This window comes from Coregonus lavaretus (assembly GCF_964263955.1).
Source record: "Coregonus lavaretus genome assembly, chromosome: 20".
In the NCBI taxonomy this organism is placed as follows: Eukaryota; Metazoa; Chordata; class Actinopteri; order Salmoniformes; family Salmonidae; genus Coregonus; species Coregonus lavaretus.
The window spans coordinates 23,797,859-23,819,032 of NC_140007.1; the positions used below are offsets into that span (position 1 = coordinate 23,797,859).

At 47.7% G+C, this 21,174-nt stretch overlaps 1 protein-coding gene across 1 annotated transcript in view; it reads right to left on the reverse strand.

Moving 5' to 3' along the window:
• Positions 1–21,174, reverse strand: part of kif1b (kinesin family member 1B) — an 81,081-nt gene that overhangs the window by 38,643 nt on the left and 21,264 nt on the right. Inside the window, exons 15-16 of the mRNA XM_084184475.1 lie at positions 8,051–8,153; positions 7,317–7,465 (exon numbers count right to left, since the gene is read on the reverse strand). Coding sequence (XP_084040601.1) covers positions 7,317–7,465; positions 8,051–8,153 — 252 coding nt within the window. The remainder of the gene's footprint in view (positions 1–7,316; positions 7,466–8,050; positions 8,154–21,174) is intronic.

Sequence of the window (21,174 nt, forward strand, 5' to 3'; positions counted from 1 at the left end):
AGAGTTACCTCTGCTGCAGAGGATAAGTTCATTAGAGTTACCAGCCTCAGAAATAGGCAATTAACTGCACCTCAGGTTGCAGCCCAAATAAATGCTTCACAGAGTTCAAGTAACAGACACATCTCAACATCAACTGTTGAGAGGAGACTGCTTGAATCAGGCCTTAATGGTCGAATTGCTGCAAAGAAACCACTACTAAAGGACACCAATAATAAGAAGAGACTTGCTTGGGCCAAGAAACACGAGCAATGGACATTAGACCGGTGGAAATCTGTCCTTTGGTCTGACAAGTTCAAATTTGAGATTTTTGGTTCAAACCTCCGTGTCTTTGTGAGACGCAGAGTAGGTGAACGGATGATCTTTGCATGTGTGGTTCCCACCGTGAAGCATGGAGGAGGAGGTGTGATGGTGCTTTTCTGGTGACACTGTCTGTGATTTATTTAGAATTCAAGGCACACTTAACCAGCATGGCTACCACAGCATTCTGCAGCGATACGCCATCCCATCTGGTTTGCGCTTTGCGGGACTATCATTTGTTTTTCAACAGGACAATGACCCAAAACACACCTCCAGGCTGTGTAGGGGCTATTTGACCAAGAAGGAGAGTGACGGAGTGCTGCATCAGATGACCTGGCCTCCACAATCACCCGACCTCAACACAATTGAGATGGTTTGGGATGAGTTGGACCGCAGAGTGAAGGAAAAGCAGCCAACAAGTGCTCAGCATATGTGGGAACTCCTTCAAGACTTGGGAAAGCATTTCAGGTGACTACCTCATGAAGCTGGTTGAGAGAATGCCAAGAGTGTGCAAAGCTGTCATCAAGGCAAAGGGTGGCTCCTTATAAAATATATTTTGATTTGTTTAACACTTTTTTGGTTCCTACATGATTCCATATGTGTTATTTCATAGTTTTAATGTCTTCACTATTATTCTACAATGTAGAAAATATTAAAATAAAGAAAAACCCTTGAATGAGTAGGTGTGTCCAAACTTTTGACTGGTACTGTGTCATGAGCCCTCTCACTCCACCGGGTTACCACCTTTATTTGTTTCCACTATCTTCCACTCTCTCTACTCAGCCTAACTAGCTCCACCTGTCCCTGCTCTGCTCTGCTCTAATTACTCTGCCAGCTGCGCTGCATTACCCACTAACCTCTCCCAGTATTTAAAGCCCTGTCTTTCAGCTCTCCTTTGTCAGATCGTCTGCAAAGCTCACACCCGGAACCTGTTTGCTCACGCTTCTGGCTCACCCTTGTTTTGTGACCCCGGACCTGCCTGATTCTTGGATACTCTTCTGCCCCAGGAAAACCAGACCTGCTTTCTGCCATAACGACTCCTGACTACTCTTCAATCCCGGTAACTCTGACCAGCCTTCTGCCTTGCTACAACGTATTTGGATTTCCCTTGAACTGTACTGCTGCCTTGTTTCATCCGCCCCGTTGTGTCTGTGCCCCCCCCCCCAGGACTTCTGGACCACCCACCACCGGCGTCATTGGACGCATCGCTGCCACTGGGGGGGGCACAGACCCAGCACATTGGACGGGATCCCTGTTACCCCTGGAGCCTTCACTCACTCCCTACTTCCCTTTTCCCTTAAGTTTTAATAAACTTTCTGGTGTGACGCAATTGTGGTCCTCTGGTCGTCTGTCTGAACCGTGACAGTACGATCTGACCATCATGGACTCAGCGCACACTTCCCCCGACATGGAAACCGACGAACCTGAGCAACCCACTGCCATGCTACGCCTGGAACACACTGAGAGAGGGCTAGCCCGCATGAGCGGCGACATCACCTCTCTGCTTCAGGTCGGCCACCAACAGCATCAGCAGTTCCAGCAGCACCAGCAGCAGTTCCAGCAGCAGCAACAACAACTCGCCATGATCATCCAACTCCTCACCAACCTTACCCCAGCCACTCCGCCCACCGGCCCGGTTCCAGGCAGTCTGCCCACCAGCCCTGCCTCCGAGTTACCTGCCCCGGTCATTGCAGCCGCTGCTCCGGAACCCAAGATTGGAAACCCCGAGCGGTTCAACGGCGATTCTACCCAGGTCCGGCCATTCCTGACTAGCTGCCGACTTCAGTTCTCCTTGCAGCCAAGGACCTTCGCCACGGAGGGGGCTAAAGTTGGGTATGCCATCACTCACCTGACGGGCCGAGCTCGACTCTGGGGAACAGCAGAGTTCGAACGTCAAACCCCCGCATGTGCAACCTTCGACCTGTTTGCTGAGGAGATGCTGAAGGTGTTTGACCTGGATTCACCAACCGCAGAGGCGTCTCGTGAACTGTTCAGTATTCGACAAGGCAGACGTACAGTCGCAGACCATTCCATCGACTTCCGAACCCTGGCAAGACGAAGTTCTTGGAACACACCATCGTTGGTGGACGCGTTCTTCCATAGCTTGGCTGACTATATCAAGGACGAGTTGGTCTCCCATGAACTGCCTTCCACTCTTGATGAAGCCATCGCACTGACTGTCCGGATCGACAGAAGGATACAGACCCGTCGTCGTGAGAGGGGGCGCCAAGGTCCACCAACTACCGGCATTCGGAGAGATCCGACTGGGCTCCTGTCATCTACTGCCACTCACCCAAGTCAGCTTGATCAGTCTGAGCCTATGGAGATTGGGCGAGCCTCTCTCACTCCTGCAGAGCGCCAGCGCCGCTTCACCTCAAACCTCTGCCTCTATTGTGGAGGTGATGGACATCGTGTGGTAACCTGCCCTTTAAAAGCCGAAGCTCACCGGGCATAGGGGGAGTCCGGTTGAGCTCAATGACCATCCAGTCCTCCGACCGCAAACCCCTGCTGCAAGTTCACCTCCGCCTCTCTGACTCAACTCACACCCTGGCTGCTCTGGTGGATTCTGGCGCCGAAGCCAACATAATGGACATCAAGCTGGCACGCCAACTGGGACTGGAGAACCTCCGTTTGACACCTCCTATTCCTGCCCGGGCACTGGACGGACACTTACTCGGGTCGGTCACTCATGTCACGGCCCCGGTCTCGATGGGTCTGTCCGGAAACCATCAAGAAACTATCCAGTTTCACCTGCTCCCCTCTCCAGGCCAACCCCTCATCCTGGGTTACCCATGGCTCCGCCGGCACAACCCTCAGCTCGACTGGGTGACCGGGGTGATCAGGGAATGGGGAGAGGACTGCCACCGAACCTGCCTGCTTGCTGCCGCACTACCCCCTCGGCCAGTACCTACTAACTCCGCTCCTGACCTCTCCAATGTCCCAGAATGCTACCATGGTCTCAGAGAAGTGTTTAACAAAGCAAGAGCCACATCTCTGCCCCCTCACCGACCGTACGACTGTGCCATCGACCTCCTCCCTGGAACAGCCCCTCCAAAGGGCCGTCTTTATTCGTTGTCTGCTCCTGAAAGAAAGTCCATGGAGGACTACATCAATGACTCCCTGTCCGCAGGATTAATCCGTTCATCTTCATCTCCTGCTGGTGCTGGCTTCTTCTTTGTGGGGAAGAGGGACGGATCTCTTCGCCCCTGCATCGACTACAGGGGACTCAACGACATCACAGTGAAAAACCGTTACCCTCTGCCTCTGCTCACCTCTGCTTTTGAGTTGCTCCAGGGAGCCACTGTTTTTACCAAGTTGGATCTCAGAAACGCTTACCACCTAGTGCGGATCCGGGAGGGAGATGAATGGAAAACCGCATTCAATACACCCACAGGCCACTACGAGTATCTGGTTATGCCTTTTGGCCTCACCAATGCTCCTGCTGTGTTCCAGGCTCTAGTGAATGATGTACTGCGGGACATGTTAAACAAGTTTGTCTTCGTTTACCTGGATGACATCTTAATCTACTCCAGAAACCTGTCTGAACACACCCGCCATGTCCAGCAAGTCCTTCATCGTCTTCTGGAGAATTCCCTCTACGCCAAGGCAGAGAAATGTGAGTTTCACGTCAAGACAGTGGCCTTCCTGGGGTACATAGTGGCAGAGGGAAGTATCCAAATGGATCCTGCCAAAGTATCAGCAGTCACTTCATGGCCAGTTCCGGAGAACAGAAAGAAGCTGCAACAGTTTCTGGGGTTTGCTAACTTCTATAGAAAGTTTATCCGGAACTACAGTACCGTTGCTGCCCCTCTCACTGCTCTAACCAGCACCAAGCAACCCTTCACCTGGACCCCAGCAGCCGACAAAGCCTTCAGTACCCTCAAGGTAAGGTTCACCTCCGCTCCCATCCTCCAGATGCCTGATGTGGACCGGCAATTCATTGTGGAGGTGGACGCCTCGGATGTGGGAGTTGGTGCTGTGATTTCTCAGTGGGCTGCGGAGGATAGGAAGCTCCATCCCTGTGCCTTTTTCTCACGTCGGTTGTCCCCCTCTGAGTGCAATTACGACATAGGGAACCGAGAGCTGCTGGCTGTGAAGCTTGCCTTGGAGGAGTGGCGTCACTGGCTGGAGGGGTCCACCATTCCATTTCTCGTTTGGACCGATCATAAGAACTTGGAGTACATCCGCACGGCCAAACGGTTGAACTCCAGGCAGTCCCGCTGGGCCCTGTTCTTCACCAGGTTTAATTTCACTCTGTCATACCGGCCTGGATCACGCAACACCAAGCCAGACGCCCTCTCCCGTCAATTCCAGAAGGATGACACCCCCTCCAAGGATCCTGTGTCGATTCTGCCAAGTCCCTGCATCGTAGCAGCTCTGACCTGGGATGTTGAGGAACAGGTGCTGGAAGCTCTCCGTAACCAGCCAGGTCCCAGCACTTGCCCAGCTGACCGCCTTTTTGTCCCCGAAAACCTGAGGTCCCAGGTCGTTCAGTGGGGACATGACTCCCGCCTAGCTTGTCACCCTGGCTCCACCCGCACTTACAACCTGCTCGCCCAGAGGTTCTGGTGGCCCTCTCTGAGAAAGGATGTACGGGAATTCGTCCAAGCCTGCCCCATCTGCAACCAACACAAGTCGTCCTGCCAGCCCCCAGCCGGATTGCTGCAGCCCCTGCCTGTGCCCAGACGTCCCTGGTCTCACATCGCCCTTGACTTTGTCACGGGGCTGCCCCCTTCAAGTGGCATGACCGTCATTCTCACCATAGTTGACCGATTCAGCAAGATGGCACACTTCATTCCCCTCCCCAAGCTCCCAACCGCCAAGGAGACCGCCCAGGTGGTCCTGGAACACGTCTTCCGGATCCACGGACTGCCAAAGGATGTAGTTTCTGACCGTGGTCCACAATTCTCCTCCGCTTTTTGGAAGGAGTTCTGTCACCTGCTGGGAGCCACAGTCAGTCTGACTTCCGGATTCCATCCCCAATCCAATGGGCAGTCAGAGCGGGCAAATCAGGAGCTCGAGAAGGCACTGCGATGCATGACTTCACGCAACCCCCACTCCTGGTCGCAGCAATTGACATGGGTGGAGTACGCACACAATTCTCTGACCTGCTCTGCCATCGGTATGTCCCCTTTCCAATGTGTTTATGGATACCAGCCTCCTCTATTTGCCAGCCAGGAAGGGGAGGTTACTTGCCCATCTGCACTTGCTTTTGCCCGTCGATGTCGCCGCACCTGGTCACAAGCCCGAGCCACACTCCTCAGATCCGTTGCCAGCTACACTACCGGGGCCAACCGTCGGAGAATTCCTGCTCCCACCTACCATGTTGGTCAAAGGGTGTGGTTGTCATCGAGGAACCTGCCACTCAGGGTGGAGTCGCAAAAGCTGGCACCTCGGTTCATTGGCCCATTCCCTATTATAAGAGTGATCAGCCCAACTGCTGTCCGGCTCCAACTGCCTAATTCCATGAGGGTGCACCCCACTTTCCATGTGTCTAAGATTAAGCCCATTCATGAGAGTCCGCTGGTCCCTGCTGCGCCTTGTCCTCCTCCTCCACGGCTCGTCGATGGCGGTCTGGTTTACACCGTCCGCCGCCTGCTTCGGTCCAGACGGAGGGGTAGGAGTCTCCAGTACCTCATTGACTGGGAGGGTTATGGACCTGAGGAAAGGACCTGGGTGCCAGCTAGTCGGATTGTGGATAGGACTCTCATCACCGCCTTCCACCAACGGCATCCTGATCAACCTGCAATCCGTAGGGGCCGCCCCAGAGGGGTCCCTAACCGTCCTGCCCGCTCGGCTTCCTGTCCTGTGCCTGATCCTGTCTCGGGACCTGTCCCATCTCCCGACCACGGCCCTCCGGCTTCCTCCGAGGATGAGGACGTTCACTCGGACCGTTCGGAGGAGTTCTAGCCCTCCTCCGGCTCCCCTCCTCCCGCCCGGCGTGGTGTTGCTCTTGGGACTTCTGGGGCCGTCCCTTGGGGGGGGGGGTTCTGTCATGAGCCCTCTCACTCCACCGGGTTACCACCTTTATTTGTTTCCACTATCTTCCACTCTCTCTACTCAGCCTAACTAGCTCCACCTGTCCCTGCTCTGCTCTGCTCTAATTACTCTGCCAGCTGCGCTGCATTACCCACTAACCTCTCCCAGTATTTAAAGCCCTGTCTTTCAGCTCTCCTTTGTCAGATCGTCTGCAAAGCTCACACCCGGAACCTGTTTGCTCACGCTTCTGGCTCACCCTTGTTTTGTGACCCCGGACCTGCCTGATTCTTGGATACTCTTCTGCCCCAGGAAAACCAGACCTGCTTTCTGCCATAACGACTCCTGACTACTCTTCAATCCCGGTAACTCTGACCAGCCTTCTGCCTTGCTACAACGTATTTGGATTTCCCTTGAACTGTACTGCTGCCTTGTTTCATCCGCCCCGTTGTGTCTGTGCCCCCCCCCCCAGGACTTCTGGACCACCCACCACCGGCGTCATTGGACGCATCGCTGCCACTGGGGGGGGCACAGACCCAGCACATTGGACGGGATCCCTGTTACCCCTGGAGCCTTCACTCACTCCCTACTTCCCTTTTCCCTTAAGTTTTAATAAACTTTCTGGTGTGACGCAATTGTGGTCCTCTGGTCGTCTGTCTGAACCGTGACAGTACTGTATGTCTACATCCTATAAATATAATTACATTGACTTGAATTGGGATTCCCATTCCAGTAATTCTACTTCTATGGTGTCCTTTGACATTCTGCTCAGCGGATCAGTACGTATCTACCACTTTCACCTAGCCTGTGTTTTCACATAAATGCAGAGGAGATAGAGGAGACCGGGAGAGGAAGCCACTTAAAACTATTGATATGCAGCCATTGTCTCAGCTATTTTGACACTAGGGGTGTATGCGAACCGGACCAAATTTGATAAAATATTGTTCCGAATATAATAGAATAATAATATAGAAATATTGAGAATTAAGAGTTTAAAATTAGATTTTAAACTGAATTTGAGTGTACAATGTGACAATAGTTACCTTCTTCTTTAGTTCGACACTGATGGCGTTGGCCTCCTTCAGGTAGACTGCGTTGCCCCAAAGCTGGTCGCGGAGGGAGGTGAACTGATGGTACCGCCATTTTCTGAAAGCCCACTGCGCTATCTCAAACTCATGCTGTGTCCAGGGCACTGCAGGGGATAGGGGACAGTGTCAAAGACAGGCAAATATATTCAAATACACACACAAGATGCACACGCAGAGACACAGAGACATGCACACACACACAGACGTACACACGTGCACCCACGCACACACATGATAAGTATTGTTCATGGGTTCAATGTTGGGATGTTGGCGGGTTGTTTCGGACACTAGTAAATGTATGTGGTTGTGCTGGTTAGGAAGACTGGGATGTTTCATCATTAGTCATAAGACTGTTTTACTTGGAGTTCAGTTACCTTGATCAATCTTTTCTGATGAGTGGGTGATTTCTATGGGCAGTCAACATGACAACACACATTTTGCTCATGAAAAGAACACAGACAGGTGCAGTACAGGACCACATTAAAACAGTTCAATTTAACTAATTGAAATGTCTTTCTGGGCCCGATTTCATAAAGCGTCTCAGAGTTATAATGAACAAGACCACATGGACAGGAGGGACCTGATCCTAGATCAGCACTCCTACTCTGAGATGCTTGATGAATACGGCCCCTGGTTCATGAACAGTGAAATTCTATTCCTTGTTGCTCATGATTTAATAAAGAACGCACCCTCCTCTTCCTCATCTTCGTCTTCCTCTTCGTCGGGCGTCTCCACAGCCAGTGAACAGGTCTCCACCTGTTTCTGAAGTTCCTGCAACTTGCTCTCATAGACCTGTACAGCACGGCAGAGGGGAGAGAGGAGAGAACGGACACCGCCCGTCAGCCAATGGACAGACAGGACGGGAGGACAGGAGGGGGGGCCAAACCATCACCATCATTTTTATCATTAACAACAACACCACCACAACCATGACAGAGCTAGCAGGTCATGTTGGGATCAAGGTAGATGGTTGCCTGATTCACACTATAGGACCAAACCAAACTATGCTGGCTCAGATATTTCGCATTATCCTTTCCAGCAACTATGGTTGATACGTAACCAGGCCAGCCCGGTCCTGCTCGGCTTGGTTTGGCCCTTGGTGTGAACCAGGCTAATAGGGAAAAGGGATGAGAGGGGTAAGCTTGGGAGTCACATTTTTGGAAACTTTGTGCAATAACATGTCTATAATAGGAGAATGTTGTCGTTTTTCATGAGGATATACAATTCAGCTTCATAACCATTTCACTGTCTAGCCTAGCAATTGCAATGCTAACACAAAGTGACAATTAAAAGAACATTCATTTCGCACATATCAAACTGATTCATTAAATTATCTAAGGGTTTGGTAGATTGGAGAGGTTGGTTGAAGCGGAGTCTAATGTCATCCAATGAGGGGTGTTGTTCATGCAGGAGACAGTTGTCCCGATGACATCATGCTTTCTGTTCAGTGTCTTCTGGGGAACAATGTCGTCTTTCATATCGCGCACGCACGCACGCACACACACCCACTGCACTACCCACCAATAGGCAGAAACAGACTCCATGTTGGATGTTATACTGTAGTGAAAGTAATGAAAACATGAAGCAGATCTATTTGGTCTTTTAAAAACCTGCTCTATGTAAAATATTGAGTGCTATAGCTTGGAAAATAAATGAATGTGTCTCTGGATGACAACATAATGATGTTGGTTTCCAACATTAAGGCAGAGTTATGCAATGTTTTGTTTCCAAGACACTAACGAATATTCGCGATACTAATAAAGGAAAATATTTAAAAAATAATAATGATATATATATATATATATATATATATATATATATATATATATATATATATATATATATATATATATATATATATATATATATATATATATATATATATATATATATATATAGTGAGGGAAAAAAGTATTTGATCCCCTGCTGATTTTGTACGTTTGCCCACTGACAAAGAAATTATCAGTCTATAATTTTAAATGGTAGGTTTATTTGAACAGTGAGAGACAGAATAACAACAAAAACATCCAGAAAAACGCATGTCAAAAATGTTATAAATTGATTTGCATTTTAATGAGGGAAATAAGTATTTGACACCCTCTCAATCAGAAAGATTTCTGGCTCCCAGGTGTCTTTTATACAGGTAACGAGCTGAGATTAGGAGCACACTCTTAAAGGGAGTGCTCCTAATCTCAGCTTGTTACCTGTATTAAAAACACCTGTCCACAGAAGCAATCAATCAATCAGATTCCAAACTCTCCACCATGGCCAAGACCAAAGAGCTCTCCAAGGATGTCAGGGACAAGATTGTAGACCTACACAAGGCTGGAATGGGCTACAAGACCATCGCCAAGCAGCTTGGTGAGAAGGTGACAACAGTTGGTGCGATTATTCGCAAATGGAAGAAACACAAAAGAACTGTCAATCTCCCTCGGCCTGGGGCTCCATGCAAGATCTCACCTCGTGGAGTTGCAATGATCATGAGAACGGTGAGGAATCAGCCCAGAACTACACGGGAGGATCTTGTCAATGATCTCAAGGCAGCTGGGACCATAGTTACCAAGAAAACAATTGGTAACACACTACGCCGTGAAGGACTGAAATCCTGCAGCGCCCGCAAGGTCCCCCTGCTCAAGAAAGCACATATACATGCCCGTCTGAAGTTTGCCAATGAACATCTGAATGATTCAGAGGAGAACTGGGTGAAAATGTTGTGGTCAGATGAGACCAAAATGGATCTCTTTGGCATCAACTCAACTCGCCGTGTTTGGAGGAGGAGGAATGCTGCCTATGACCCCAAGAACACCATCCCCACCGTCAAACATGGAGGTGGAAACATTATGCTTTGGGGGTGTTTTTCTGCTAAGGGGACAGGACAACTTCACCGCATCAAAGGGACGATGGACGGGACTGTCAAATCTTGGGTGAGAACCTCCTTCCCTCAGCCAGGGCATTGAAAATGGGTTGTGGATGGGTATTCCAGCATGAAAATGACCCAAAACACACGGCCAAGGCAACAAAGGAGTGGCTGAAGAAGAAGCACATTAAGGTCCTGGAGTGGCCTAGCCAGTCTCCAGACCTTAATCCCATAGAAAATCTGTGGAGGGAGCTGAAGGTTCGAGTTGCCAAACGTCAGCCTCGAAACCTTGATGACTTGGAGAAGATCTGCAAAGAGGAGTGGGACAGAATCCCTCCTGAGATGTGTGCAAACCTGGTGGCCAACTACAAGAAACGTCTGACCTCTGTGATTGCAAACAAGGGTTTTGTCACCAAGTACTAAGTCATGTTTTGCAGAGGGGTCAAATACTTATTTCCCTCATTAAAATGCAAATCAATTTATAACATTTTTGACATGCGTTTTTCTGGATATTTTTTGTTGTTATTCTGTCTCTCACTGTTCAAATAAACCTACCATTAAAATTATAGACTGATCATTTCTTTGTCAGTGGGCAAACGTACAAAATCAGCAGGGGATCAAATACTTTTTCCCTCACTGTACATACACACACACACACAAACAAACATTACTTGTCAAAAGTTTGGACAACCAAAAAAGTGTTAAACAAATCAAAATATATTTTATATTTGAGATTCTTCAAATAGCCACCCTTTGCCTTGATGACAGCTTTGCACACTCTTGGCATTCTCTCAACCAGCTTGATGAGGTAGTCACCTGGAATGTATTTCAATTAACAGGTGTGCCTTCTTAAAAGTGGAACATTTGTGGAATTTCTTTAATTAATGCGTTCGAGCCAATCAGTTGTGTTGTGACAAGGTAGGGGGGGTATACAGAAGATAGCCCTATTTGGTAAAATACCAAGTCCATATTATTGCAAGAACAGCTCAAATAAGCAAAGAGAAATGACAGTCCATCATTTCTTTAAAGCATGAAGGTCAGGCAATACGGAACATTTCAAGAACTTTGAACGTTTCTTCAAGTGCAGTCATAAAAACCATCAAGCACTATGATGAAACTGGCTCTCATGAAGACCGCCATAGGAATGGAAGACCCAGAGTTACCCCTGGTGCAGAGGATAAGTTCATTAGAGTTACCAGCCTCAGAAATTGCAGCTTGAATAAATGCTTCACAGAGTTCAAGTCACAGACACAACATCAACTGTTCAAAGGGGACTGTGTGAATCAGGCCTTCATGGTCGAATTGCTGAAAAGAAACCACTACTAAAAGGACACCAATAAGTAGAAGAGACCTGCTTGGGCCAAGAAACATGAGCAATGGACATTAGACCAGTGGAAATGTGTCCTTTGGTCTGGAGTCCAAATTGGAAAAGGAAAAGCAGCCAACAAGTGCTCAGCATATGTGGGAACTCCTTCAAGACCGTTGGAAAAGCATTCCAGGTGAAGCTGGTTGAGAGAATGCCAAGAGTGTGCAAAGCTGTCATCAAGGCAAAGGGTGGCTACTTTGAAGAATCTCAAATATAAAATATATTTTGATTTATTTAACACTTTTTTGGTTACTACATGATTCCATATGTGTTATTTCATAGTTTTGATGTCTTCACTATTATTCTACAATGTAGAAAATAGTAAAAAGATATACCCTTGAATCCAAACGTTTGACTGGTACTGTAAATATTTACAACAAATTATATATGGGGGTGTCACACCCTGACGTATGGAACTCTTGTATGTTGAGTCAGGGTGTGGAAATCTATGTGATGCATTCTGTTTGTGATCTAGGTATTGTGTTTCTATGTTTGGCCGGGTGTGATTACCAATCAGAGACAGCTGTCGCTCGTTGTCTCTGATTGGGGATCATACTTAAGTAGCCTGTTTGCCTACCTTAGTTGTGGGATCTTGTTCCTGTGTTTGGCTTGTATTGTGTATAGCCTTGGACTTCACGTTATGTTGGTTTATTGTTTTGTCGTATGTTTATTTGAGTTAAATAAACATGTTCACATCGCACGCTGCGCCTTGGTCTGACCCGTCTCTCAACGATCGTGACAGAAGATCCCACCAAAAACGGACCAAGCAGCGTGCCCAGGAGCAGCAGACACCCTGGACACAGGTGGGGAAGAGTTTTTGGACATGGGAGGAGATTTTGGCAGGAAAAGGACCCTGGGCGAAGGCGTCGGCCGAGATGGAAGCCCGCGAGACAGCCCCAATAAAAACATTTTTGGGGGGGCTAAAAGGGTGGTCGGGGATCGATAGAGAAGAGCCCCGACCACTGCACTCGTGGGGGCTCAAGGAGGAGTCCTCACTGGAGGAGGACTGGGCGCGGAGAGTAAAGGACTGGTACAGTCGTAGACCTCCAGCGCCGGTTCCCAGTCCGGTACGCCTCGTGCCTGCTCCTCGCACCAAGCCAGTGGTGCGTGTTCCCAGTCCGGTACAGCCCGTGCCTGCTCCCCACACCAAACCAGTGGTGCGTGTCTCCAGTCCGGCACGGCCCGTGCCTGCTCCTCGCACCAAACCAGTGGTGCGTGTCTCCGGTCCGGCACGGCCCGTGCCTGCTCCCCGCACCAAGCCAGTGGTGCGTGTTCCCAGTCCAGTACGGCCCGTGCCTGCTCCTCGCACCAAACCAGTGGTGCGTGTCTCCGGTCCGGCACGGCCCGTGCCTGCTCCCCGCACCAAGTCAGTGGTGCGTGTTCCCAGTCCAGTACAGCCCGTCCCTGCTCCTCGCACCAAACCAGTGGTGCGTGTCGCCAGCCCGGTACGCCCCGTACCTGCTCCCCGCACCAAGCCAGTGGTGCGTGTTCCCAGTCCGGCACGGCCCGTCCCTGCTCCTCGCACCAAACCAGTGGTGCGTGTCGCCAGCCCGGGACGCCCCGTACCTGCTCCCCGCACCAAGCCAGTGGTGCGTGTTCCCAGTCCGGCACGGCCCGTGCCCGTTCCACCGGTGCCTGGTCCAGCACCGGTCAGCTGCTCCACTCCGGAGCCAGAGCAGTCCGCTCCACCGGGGTCCAGTCCGGCTCTGGTCAGCGGCTCCACTCCGGAGCCAGAGCAGTCCGCTCCACCGGTGCCCAATCCAGCCCCGGTCAGCGGATCCATTCCGGAGCCAGAGTAGTCCGCTTCACCGGTTTCCAGTCTAGCTCCGGTCAGCGGCTCCACTCCGGAGCCAGAGCAGTCCGCTCCACCGGTGCCCAATCCAGCCCCGGTCAGCGGATCCATTCCGGAGCCAGAGCAGTCCGCTCCACCGGTTTCCAGTCCAGCTCCGGTCAGCGGTTCCACTCCGGAGCCAGAGCAGTCCGCTCCACCGGGGTTCAGCTCCGGTCAGCGGCTCCAGTCCAGACCCAGACGTCAGCCCCTCTCCAGGTTCGGGGTCTCCCACACCAGGGTCCAGACAGGGCTTGGTGCATCGCGGGAGGATTGCCGATCCAGGCCCAGACGTCAGCCCCTCTCCAGGTTCGGGGTCTCCCACACCAGGGTCCAGACAGGGCTTGGTGCATCGTGGGAGGAAGGAGAGGGGAAGCATCGCGCCGAGGTCCAGACCAGACCAGGGGCGCAACGGGGAGGCTGAGAGGAAGAGGTCGTCACGCCCGGAGCCGGATCCGCCTTGTCTCTGATTGGGGATCATACTTAAGTAGCCTGTTTGCCTACCTTTGTTGTGGGATCTTGTTCCTGTGTTAGGCTTGTATTGTGTATAGCCTTGGACTTCACATTACGTTGGTTTGTTGTTTTGTTTTTGTGTTTATTATAAATAAACATGTTCACATCGCACGCTGCACCTTGGTCTGACCCGTCTCTCAACGATCGTGACAGGGGGATTGGAAATTATGCAGACAATTACACTGATGGAAGCCACAATCTGCAATATTAAAGCTGAACTACCCCCCCAAAAAATTTAGTATTGCGATACTGGTATCGTCCCACCCCTACTATTTATTTATTTAACTAGGCAAGTCAGTTAAGAAACAAATTCTTATTTACAATGACGGCCTACTATATAAGGAATAGGGTGCCATTTAGGTCTCAAAGACTCTTTATCCATGTTGAGTCCACCTATACAAAGACAAAAAACGTCTCTCAAATTAAATAAGAAGTTGAAATTAAAAAAACTTTTAACAGGAATCTACTCTTATTTGCATGTACTGTATCACATTCACTCATATATTGCAGGTATGATATGCTTGGATTTCATATGAAAGATCAGACTTCAATCTAATTCATAACAGCTTTTTATATACACCATCTGTCAAGCTCTTCAGTATGTCAAGATGGAAATGTGGTGATAGTATGTTCAAAGTATTTCATCACATAGAAATGATTAAAGTGAAAAACCTGTCTACATTTCTCACTTCCATTAACATCTGGAAAGAGGTACATTTCTTAAAGTTCGAAGCAAAAATTACTATGCTCTAATATAAAGAATGAACTTTCTTCAGGAAAAGCTTTTTTGAATATCACCATTTCACAGACTGCACCTACTTGCTGTATTTTGTAAAAACAAACCAAAAAAACACTTTTGTGATTATAGCGGAGAATGGCTAACAAATAATAAACTAATTATGAAGACAATGTGCAGTCCTTTGTGTGATGTATCATGCTATGTAATTCGAATTCCAAACATAAACCAGTCTTTTTTTATCAGCCTTCATCAATTCAAGTACTGGAGCCTCAACGGTGTCTGCATAAACCATGACTACTCTACTCTTACAGTACATCAATTTAGTGAGTTAAGATACCAGTTGTTGATTTATTTGGCGTAAGCTACGTCCAAACAGTAGCCTGTGTGAGTTCTGGGTCAATAAACCGTTTCATTCAATAACTGGAGAACTGTTGTGGACATTCTTTCATTTATGAAAAACTAAATGTTTTTCTGATACTCGAAAACACAAACAAGATTGAATTTACAGTATATGGTCATAAAGAATGTGCTTTATGTAACAGTAACCACGTTTCCATCCAGTTTTTATGCGAGTGAAGTCATACCGAACAAAATAAAATCACGACAGCTGTCATGGAAACAATTTTATAAATGCCGACAGATCATTTGTTCGTTCAACATCGTGTGATCCTTTTGTGTCGGTAAAATTCATTTTGTGAGAAATGGCGGTGGAAACTCCTTTAAGCACAAATATTGATATAACAACCATCATATCGGTGTAAACTTGGAGTCACGCTATGATATGGTGTGTGGTCCTCCCACTACGACTCCGGAAACCATGCAGTTTATTACATGCTGACCACACCGCACGCGTCGCAAAATAAATGTATACATACATGTTATTCAATCACTGCACCCACACTGCTCACGCGCGTCTGCGTGGCCAGGCGCTAAAATAAAACTTGGTTCTATTTGTGAGGCTCAACGCGCTGCAAGTCCTGCCTCTCCCATCTCCTCATTGGTTTTTAGGAGCATCTACCCACGTGGGTGATTGAAAGAGGAACTGAGGCCTATGCTCCAGTCCAGTTGGTTGTGGTAATGCACCATAAAGTTGGTTGCCAACCGCCATATAAAGTCCAAAGAAGAAGAAGCCTGAAGGAGGAGAAATACTTGAAAAACTTTTACCGTTTTATCTGTGGATTAATTGTTGGAGTAGAGGACCTTGTGAATTTCAGGTAAAATAACAACCCAATGTTTATATCCCAGGACAAATTAGCTAGCAACAGCAAGCTAGCTAGCTAAAATGCCATAAATGTTTAATGCTTTTCGACCTGTCCCCAAATTAATATAATTGGTTCAGAGTTTATTTTGATATTTCAACATGCGTGTCCTGATCGCGTCTGGTTTGGGGGGCCAAAATAAACTTGCGCGCGATGGCGGACGCACGCGTGCACGGTGATCTTGGTGCTTCTTTCCAATAAATATTGAGGGTTTTATTCTGGTAACATGATTTAATTAATTATGCCATTTAGCAGACGCTTTTATCCAAAGCGACTTACAGTCATGTGTGCATACATTTTTTTTAACGTATGGGTGGTCCCGGGGATCGAACCCACTACCTTGGCGTTACAAGCGCCGTGCTCTACCAGCTGAGCTACAGAGGACCACATGATGATAGATGCTTGACTATCGTTTGACAAATACAAATATTATCCATAATAATCTCATCATGTAGACTAGCCTACCTGGCCGCACAGACTACCCACACTGTATCTGCGAGCTGTTGGCTAGAGCGCACGTCCCAAGATGCTATTTAACGCAACAGTTTGCGACAAAACTATCAGCTGAAAATGCGATGGAAACACATTGAATTTAGATTTTCATTCGGTACATGTAAATTAAGCGAAAAAGTACATTTTGTGTGCACTACGTAATCACGCACTGATTTTTATCAGCAACAAGTCAGTTTGGTGGAAACACACCACTGGTGGAAAAAATTGCATATTTCCTTTTTGCTGATTTTAGAATATTCACATGAGAATCTGTCGCTAATTGTATGGAAACCTAGCTAGTGTGTGGATGACAACATAAGGCTGTTTGTTTTCAACAGTATGACTGTTTTCCTCAGCAATTTCAATCCATACTTAATAGTATGGTGATACTGAGTATCATGAGATCCCTCCCTTAGATCTTATTTAATGTACAACCAAATGTTCAATATCAATTCACACGAGGCGGCATGGCCTTCGAGAATGTTTCGATTTTTTTGGGAAAACCAGTAAGATGAACTTCAGTAAACAAGTTGAACACCAAGCATCCATAACTGCATTTGGAACATTTTATTTCAGTCATAATTTTAAAATAGATCTCCAGCAACACAAACGTATGCATTATATCCTTGATAAACCTGTGAACAATGAAGTTCCAATATTTAAGTACTAGCCTTTTATGAGGCAACAACTTGATACACAGCCATATTGGAGGCACTTCATATTCAGATAGTAGACTAACAACACTGACCAGACACTAATATATATATTTCAAATGAACAATATAGCTGTACATTGTTCATTTCATTGACTATGTTTCCAGCTCTCCTGGTAATATTTTGAGATGCTGTCAGCACTGGATGCATGCGTTAAATAACATTATTTATTGGAGCACTGACTTGAAGGCATGCGAAGATAGTCATAGAAGCAAGAGCACTTTTTAATGGAAAGAAAGTAAACAGTTGAAGAAAATGTCCTATAGATTTTTGCCATTTGGTTTGCGTTACACATAAAGGCAGAGTAAATACTATTTTGAGAACTTTATATTATTCTGTTATCTACAGTTATCAATAACATACTGTAGCTCAGATATGCCAATGCATATCACAAATCATCCTGAATTAAATGTTTGCTTTAAAGAAAGCCATTTAGAGATAGGCCTAGACGAAGGCCATTGCATGGGAAATCATAAGGTTCTCTTCAGGCATAGGCAGCGATGTAAGCTATTAAGGTATAGGAGATAAGAATACTTAACTCACTCAGAAGTGAAGAGAGTCGACTAACAGCATCAGTGGCAAACTCATGAGGAAATAACTTTCTCATTTGAAGTCTGTCAACAGCATTTACACAGTGTAATTGATAGAGAGAAATGCATGGTATCAGATAAATTGTTTGAGGGCGGTGTTCTAATCGCTAAACTAATCCTTAAGAATGAATGTGTGGGAAACCGAACAAGATGTGTACGTATTGCATTCTTTACAGATGGAAATGTCATTCAATGTGTCATGTATTTACAACGGCAAAATGTACTGCACATTAAGTAGAAAGTGAGATTTACAAACTTACTAGCCCACAATTTATGAAATCACATGTTAGAGTCAAATCCAATTTGACATGGATGCTTCTCCTGAAATATGCAATATGCAAAGACTTTAATTCTTTGTGTTTCTTCCGAGTTTGAGGGTGAGTCTTTTGAAACCATGGTAACCCTCGGTTGGACATCAAATCCCTAAGAATCTGCGTCACTGAACCAGAGATAAATAAATGGGGATCTGTCCCAAATGGCACCCTATTCCCTACATAGTGCACTACTTTTGACCAGACCCCTATGGTCAAAAGTAGTGCACTATGGAGGGAATAGGGTGCCCTTTGGGACGCTACGGTACTGTACATAGAACACATCCCCGTGTGAAAAGCAAGACCCTAGCTTTTAAGCTCAATGTGTGGCAGTTTGTCTTAACAAAAGGCTGTTCCGATAGATATCATTAAATCAACATCTACATTTCGAACAATCAAGTAAAAAAAAAAAAACTGTGCTTAAGACAGATCTCTGTCCATATTCTCTCACTTTTCTGTAATACGATTGAGAGTACAACTTCTTCATGAATTAAGTGCAATTGAGTTTTGTAAATACAATGTACGGTGGCAGTCGCATATCTTAAGTAAAAATACTTGTTTCCTTTCATTTACACTAACTATGAAGACAAGAGAGGCTTACATTGTTTTACTCATGGTGGCCAAAAGGAATAAGGCATTGTTTCTCCAATTTCGTTAATTTGGTATGCTTTCTGTAGGCAAGTGTTAAAACTGAATCAAAAAGTGGAAGGGAGACAGAGCCAATGAAGGTCTTTGATGCCAGATTGTAAATGCAGAGCAATGTTAATGACATGTTAGTGAATCATTAAGGCACTTCTCGTCTTTGATTCCATTCTATCAGTCGCCATTCATTTTCAAAAGGCAGTCAAGTGTTGGTGGTGCACAGTAAATTAATTCACAATGAATGCATCATCTACTTTACATACAGATTACATTGTATTACACAGTCACTTTGATATGTAGCTTAATTAGCTGCGAACTTCCATATCGATAATAACAACAGGTCAATATAAAAACCTTTAAAATGTGACATGGTAAATTATGATAGAACGCTGTTACTGTCCCAAAATTATATAACAAACATTGTAAATGTACACTTGGCAGATCTGGTTAGTGTACCAAATTAAATAAAGGGTGAGAATATTTAATGTTATTTTTCCTGGAGTTGGGTTTCATAAGGTAGAGAGTAAATACTGTATGACTGTAAATGTTGGGCACTTTGTAGACACCAAGGTAAAGGGTCTGAACTAAGTCATTTAGAAACAACCCTGTTTGCCCTAGTCGAGGGTTAATCTCTATAATAGCTAAAATAACATTCATGATAAACCAAAACTAAAAATGGCAAACAGTGTAAAACGCAGATGAAAATAATTTGTCTGAACAAATAAAAAATGTATGACGATTTCTCATCTCTTTAAAAAGGACGACACAAAAAGTCCCATTATCTTGTGTTGGCTTTGATTCCTTATGACAGCTCTCCCCATTTGCATATGTTGAAATAGCAACCAGTGCAGCACAACTGATACAGGAGGAAGGGCATAGATAGATTATGCTCTTGAAATGGTCAATTGTGCTTTCATAATACACATACCATTGAAATTTGGATCAACCAACAACACACCGTTGAAGTGCAAAAAGAGTCACAGTTCTAGCTGTTTGTCTCACTGTGGACAATTATTCGGAGCTGTTGTGATCTGTAATGTGTTTGTCTACTAAAGTACAGAAATCCTCATCACCGCTAGCCCCCTCTCACACTGCCGTCTCTTGGCTAGCCTTCAGATCCTTCAGATTAGGGGCAGACATTTGCCTGCGCATTCGAGGTGGTGCCTGAAAATAGCTTTGATGGTTGGCTTGGTCAGTTTGGGGATATTTCTGGTAACTAGTGAAGTTGGTGTTAGCGCCATAGGGCATGCTGTTGTAGTGGCAGGGCTGTTGGTGGTATGGTTGGGGCGGTTGGGCCTGTTGGTTTTGGTAGTGGTGCCGGGGTTGGTAGAAGGCCTGCTGCTGCTGCTTCCTGCTCTTATCAGAGTACTGCAGGGACTCCATGGAGCCGGAGGATCGGCGGTCCATGGAACCATAGTTTCGGCGGTCCATAGAACCAGAATTTCGGTGGTGGTTGAAGGAGTTGCTGCGGCTTCGTTCATGGGGCTGCTGATGGTGGTTTCTATGGCTTTGTCTCTGGCCCTGGCTTTGGCTTTGGCCTTGGCTTGGGCCCTGCTCCAGGTCTTTGCATCTGCGTGGATGCGGGGAGGGGCTCGGCTGTGTTGGGTAGGTGGCTTGAATAACAGGGGTCGCCATTCTCTCTCCGGGCTCTCCCCCCTCCTCAGCTAGCCCCTGGCCTCCCCCCTCCTCTTCGAAGGCCTCTTTGGGCACCTTCAGCTCGATGACCCGCTCGTCAGTGATGATGATGTGGGTGCCAGGACTCCAGGAGTTGCGGTGCGTGGGGTTGCTTCGGAACGGGAAGCGGAGTTTGCGGTCCTCCGGCGGGATGAAGCGGTGGGGGCCGCTCTGCCGGCGGAGCTGCTTGGTGATCTCCTGCTGCTGGAGACTCTTCAGGCGCACCTGCTCCTGCCGCATCCAGCGCATGTGGCCCCGGCGGAGGGTGGAGTCGTCACCCGCAGTCTGGGCAGTTTGCAGTTCGCCCTCCTCCCCTTCGGCCTGCACCAAGAGTCGGCCCTCCCGAGGACTAGGGGTTCTGGGGGCGCTAGCAGGGGGGCTGGTGGTAGGCGGGCTGGAGGTCTGACCCTCTAGGGTGATGAGTGGCAGGACCTTCTCCATCTTGACCATCTTGTTCCTGAGGGCACGGATTTCCACATCCTTCATGTTGTTCTGCTTCTTCACCTCATGCAGAATGTCCTCCAGCTTGTCAATGTGCACCTTGAGGTCATCCATGGGGTCGGCCACCACTCCTGCTCCCCCTCCCCCTCCCCCTCTTCCCCCATCGCCGTTTGTGAGAACATCCTCGATGCGTTCGTCGCCTACCCCGACCGTGTCCCACACGTCCCTGGCCACTGCCCGCCACGAGTCCCGCTCATTGGGGTCCTTCTTGCCGTAGGCGGCGCACAGCTCCTTCATCTTGACGATGGCCAGGGCCTCGATCTCCTGGCGTGTGTGGCGGAAGTCGTTGAGGGCCACCTCGTAGCAGATCTCCTTCACTGCCTGGATC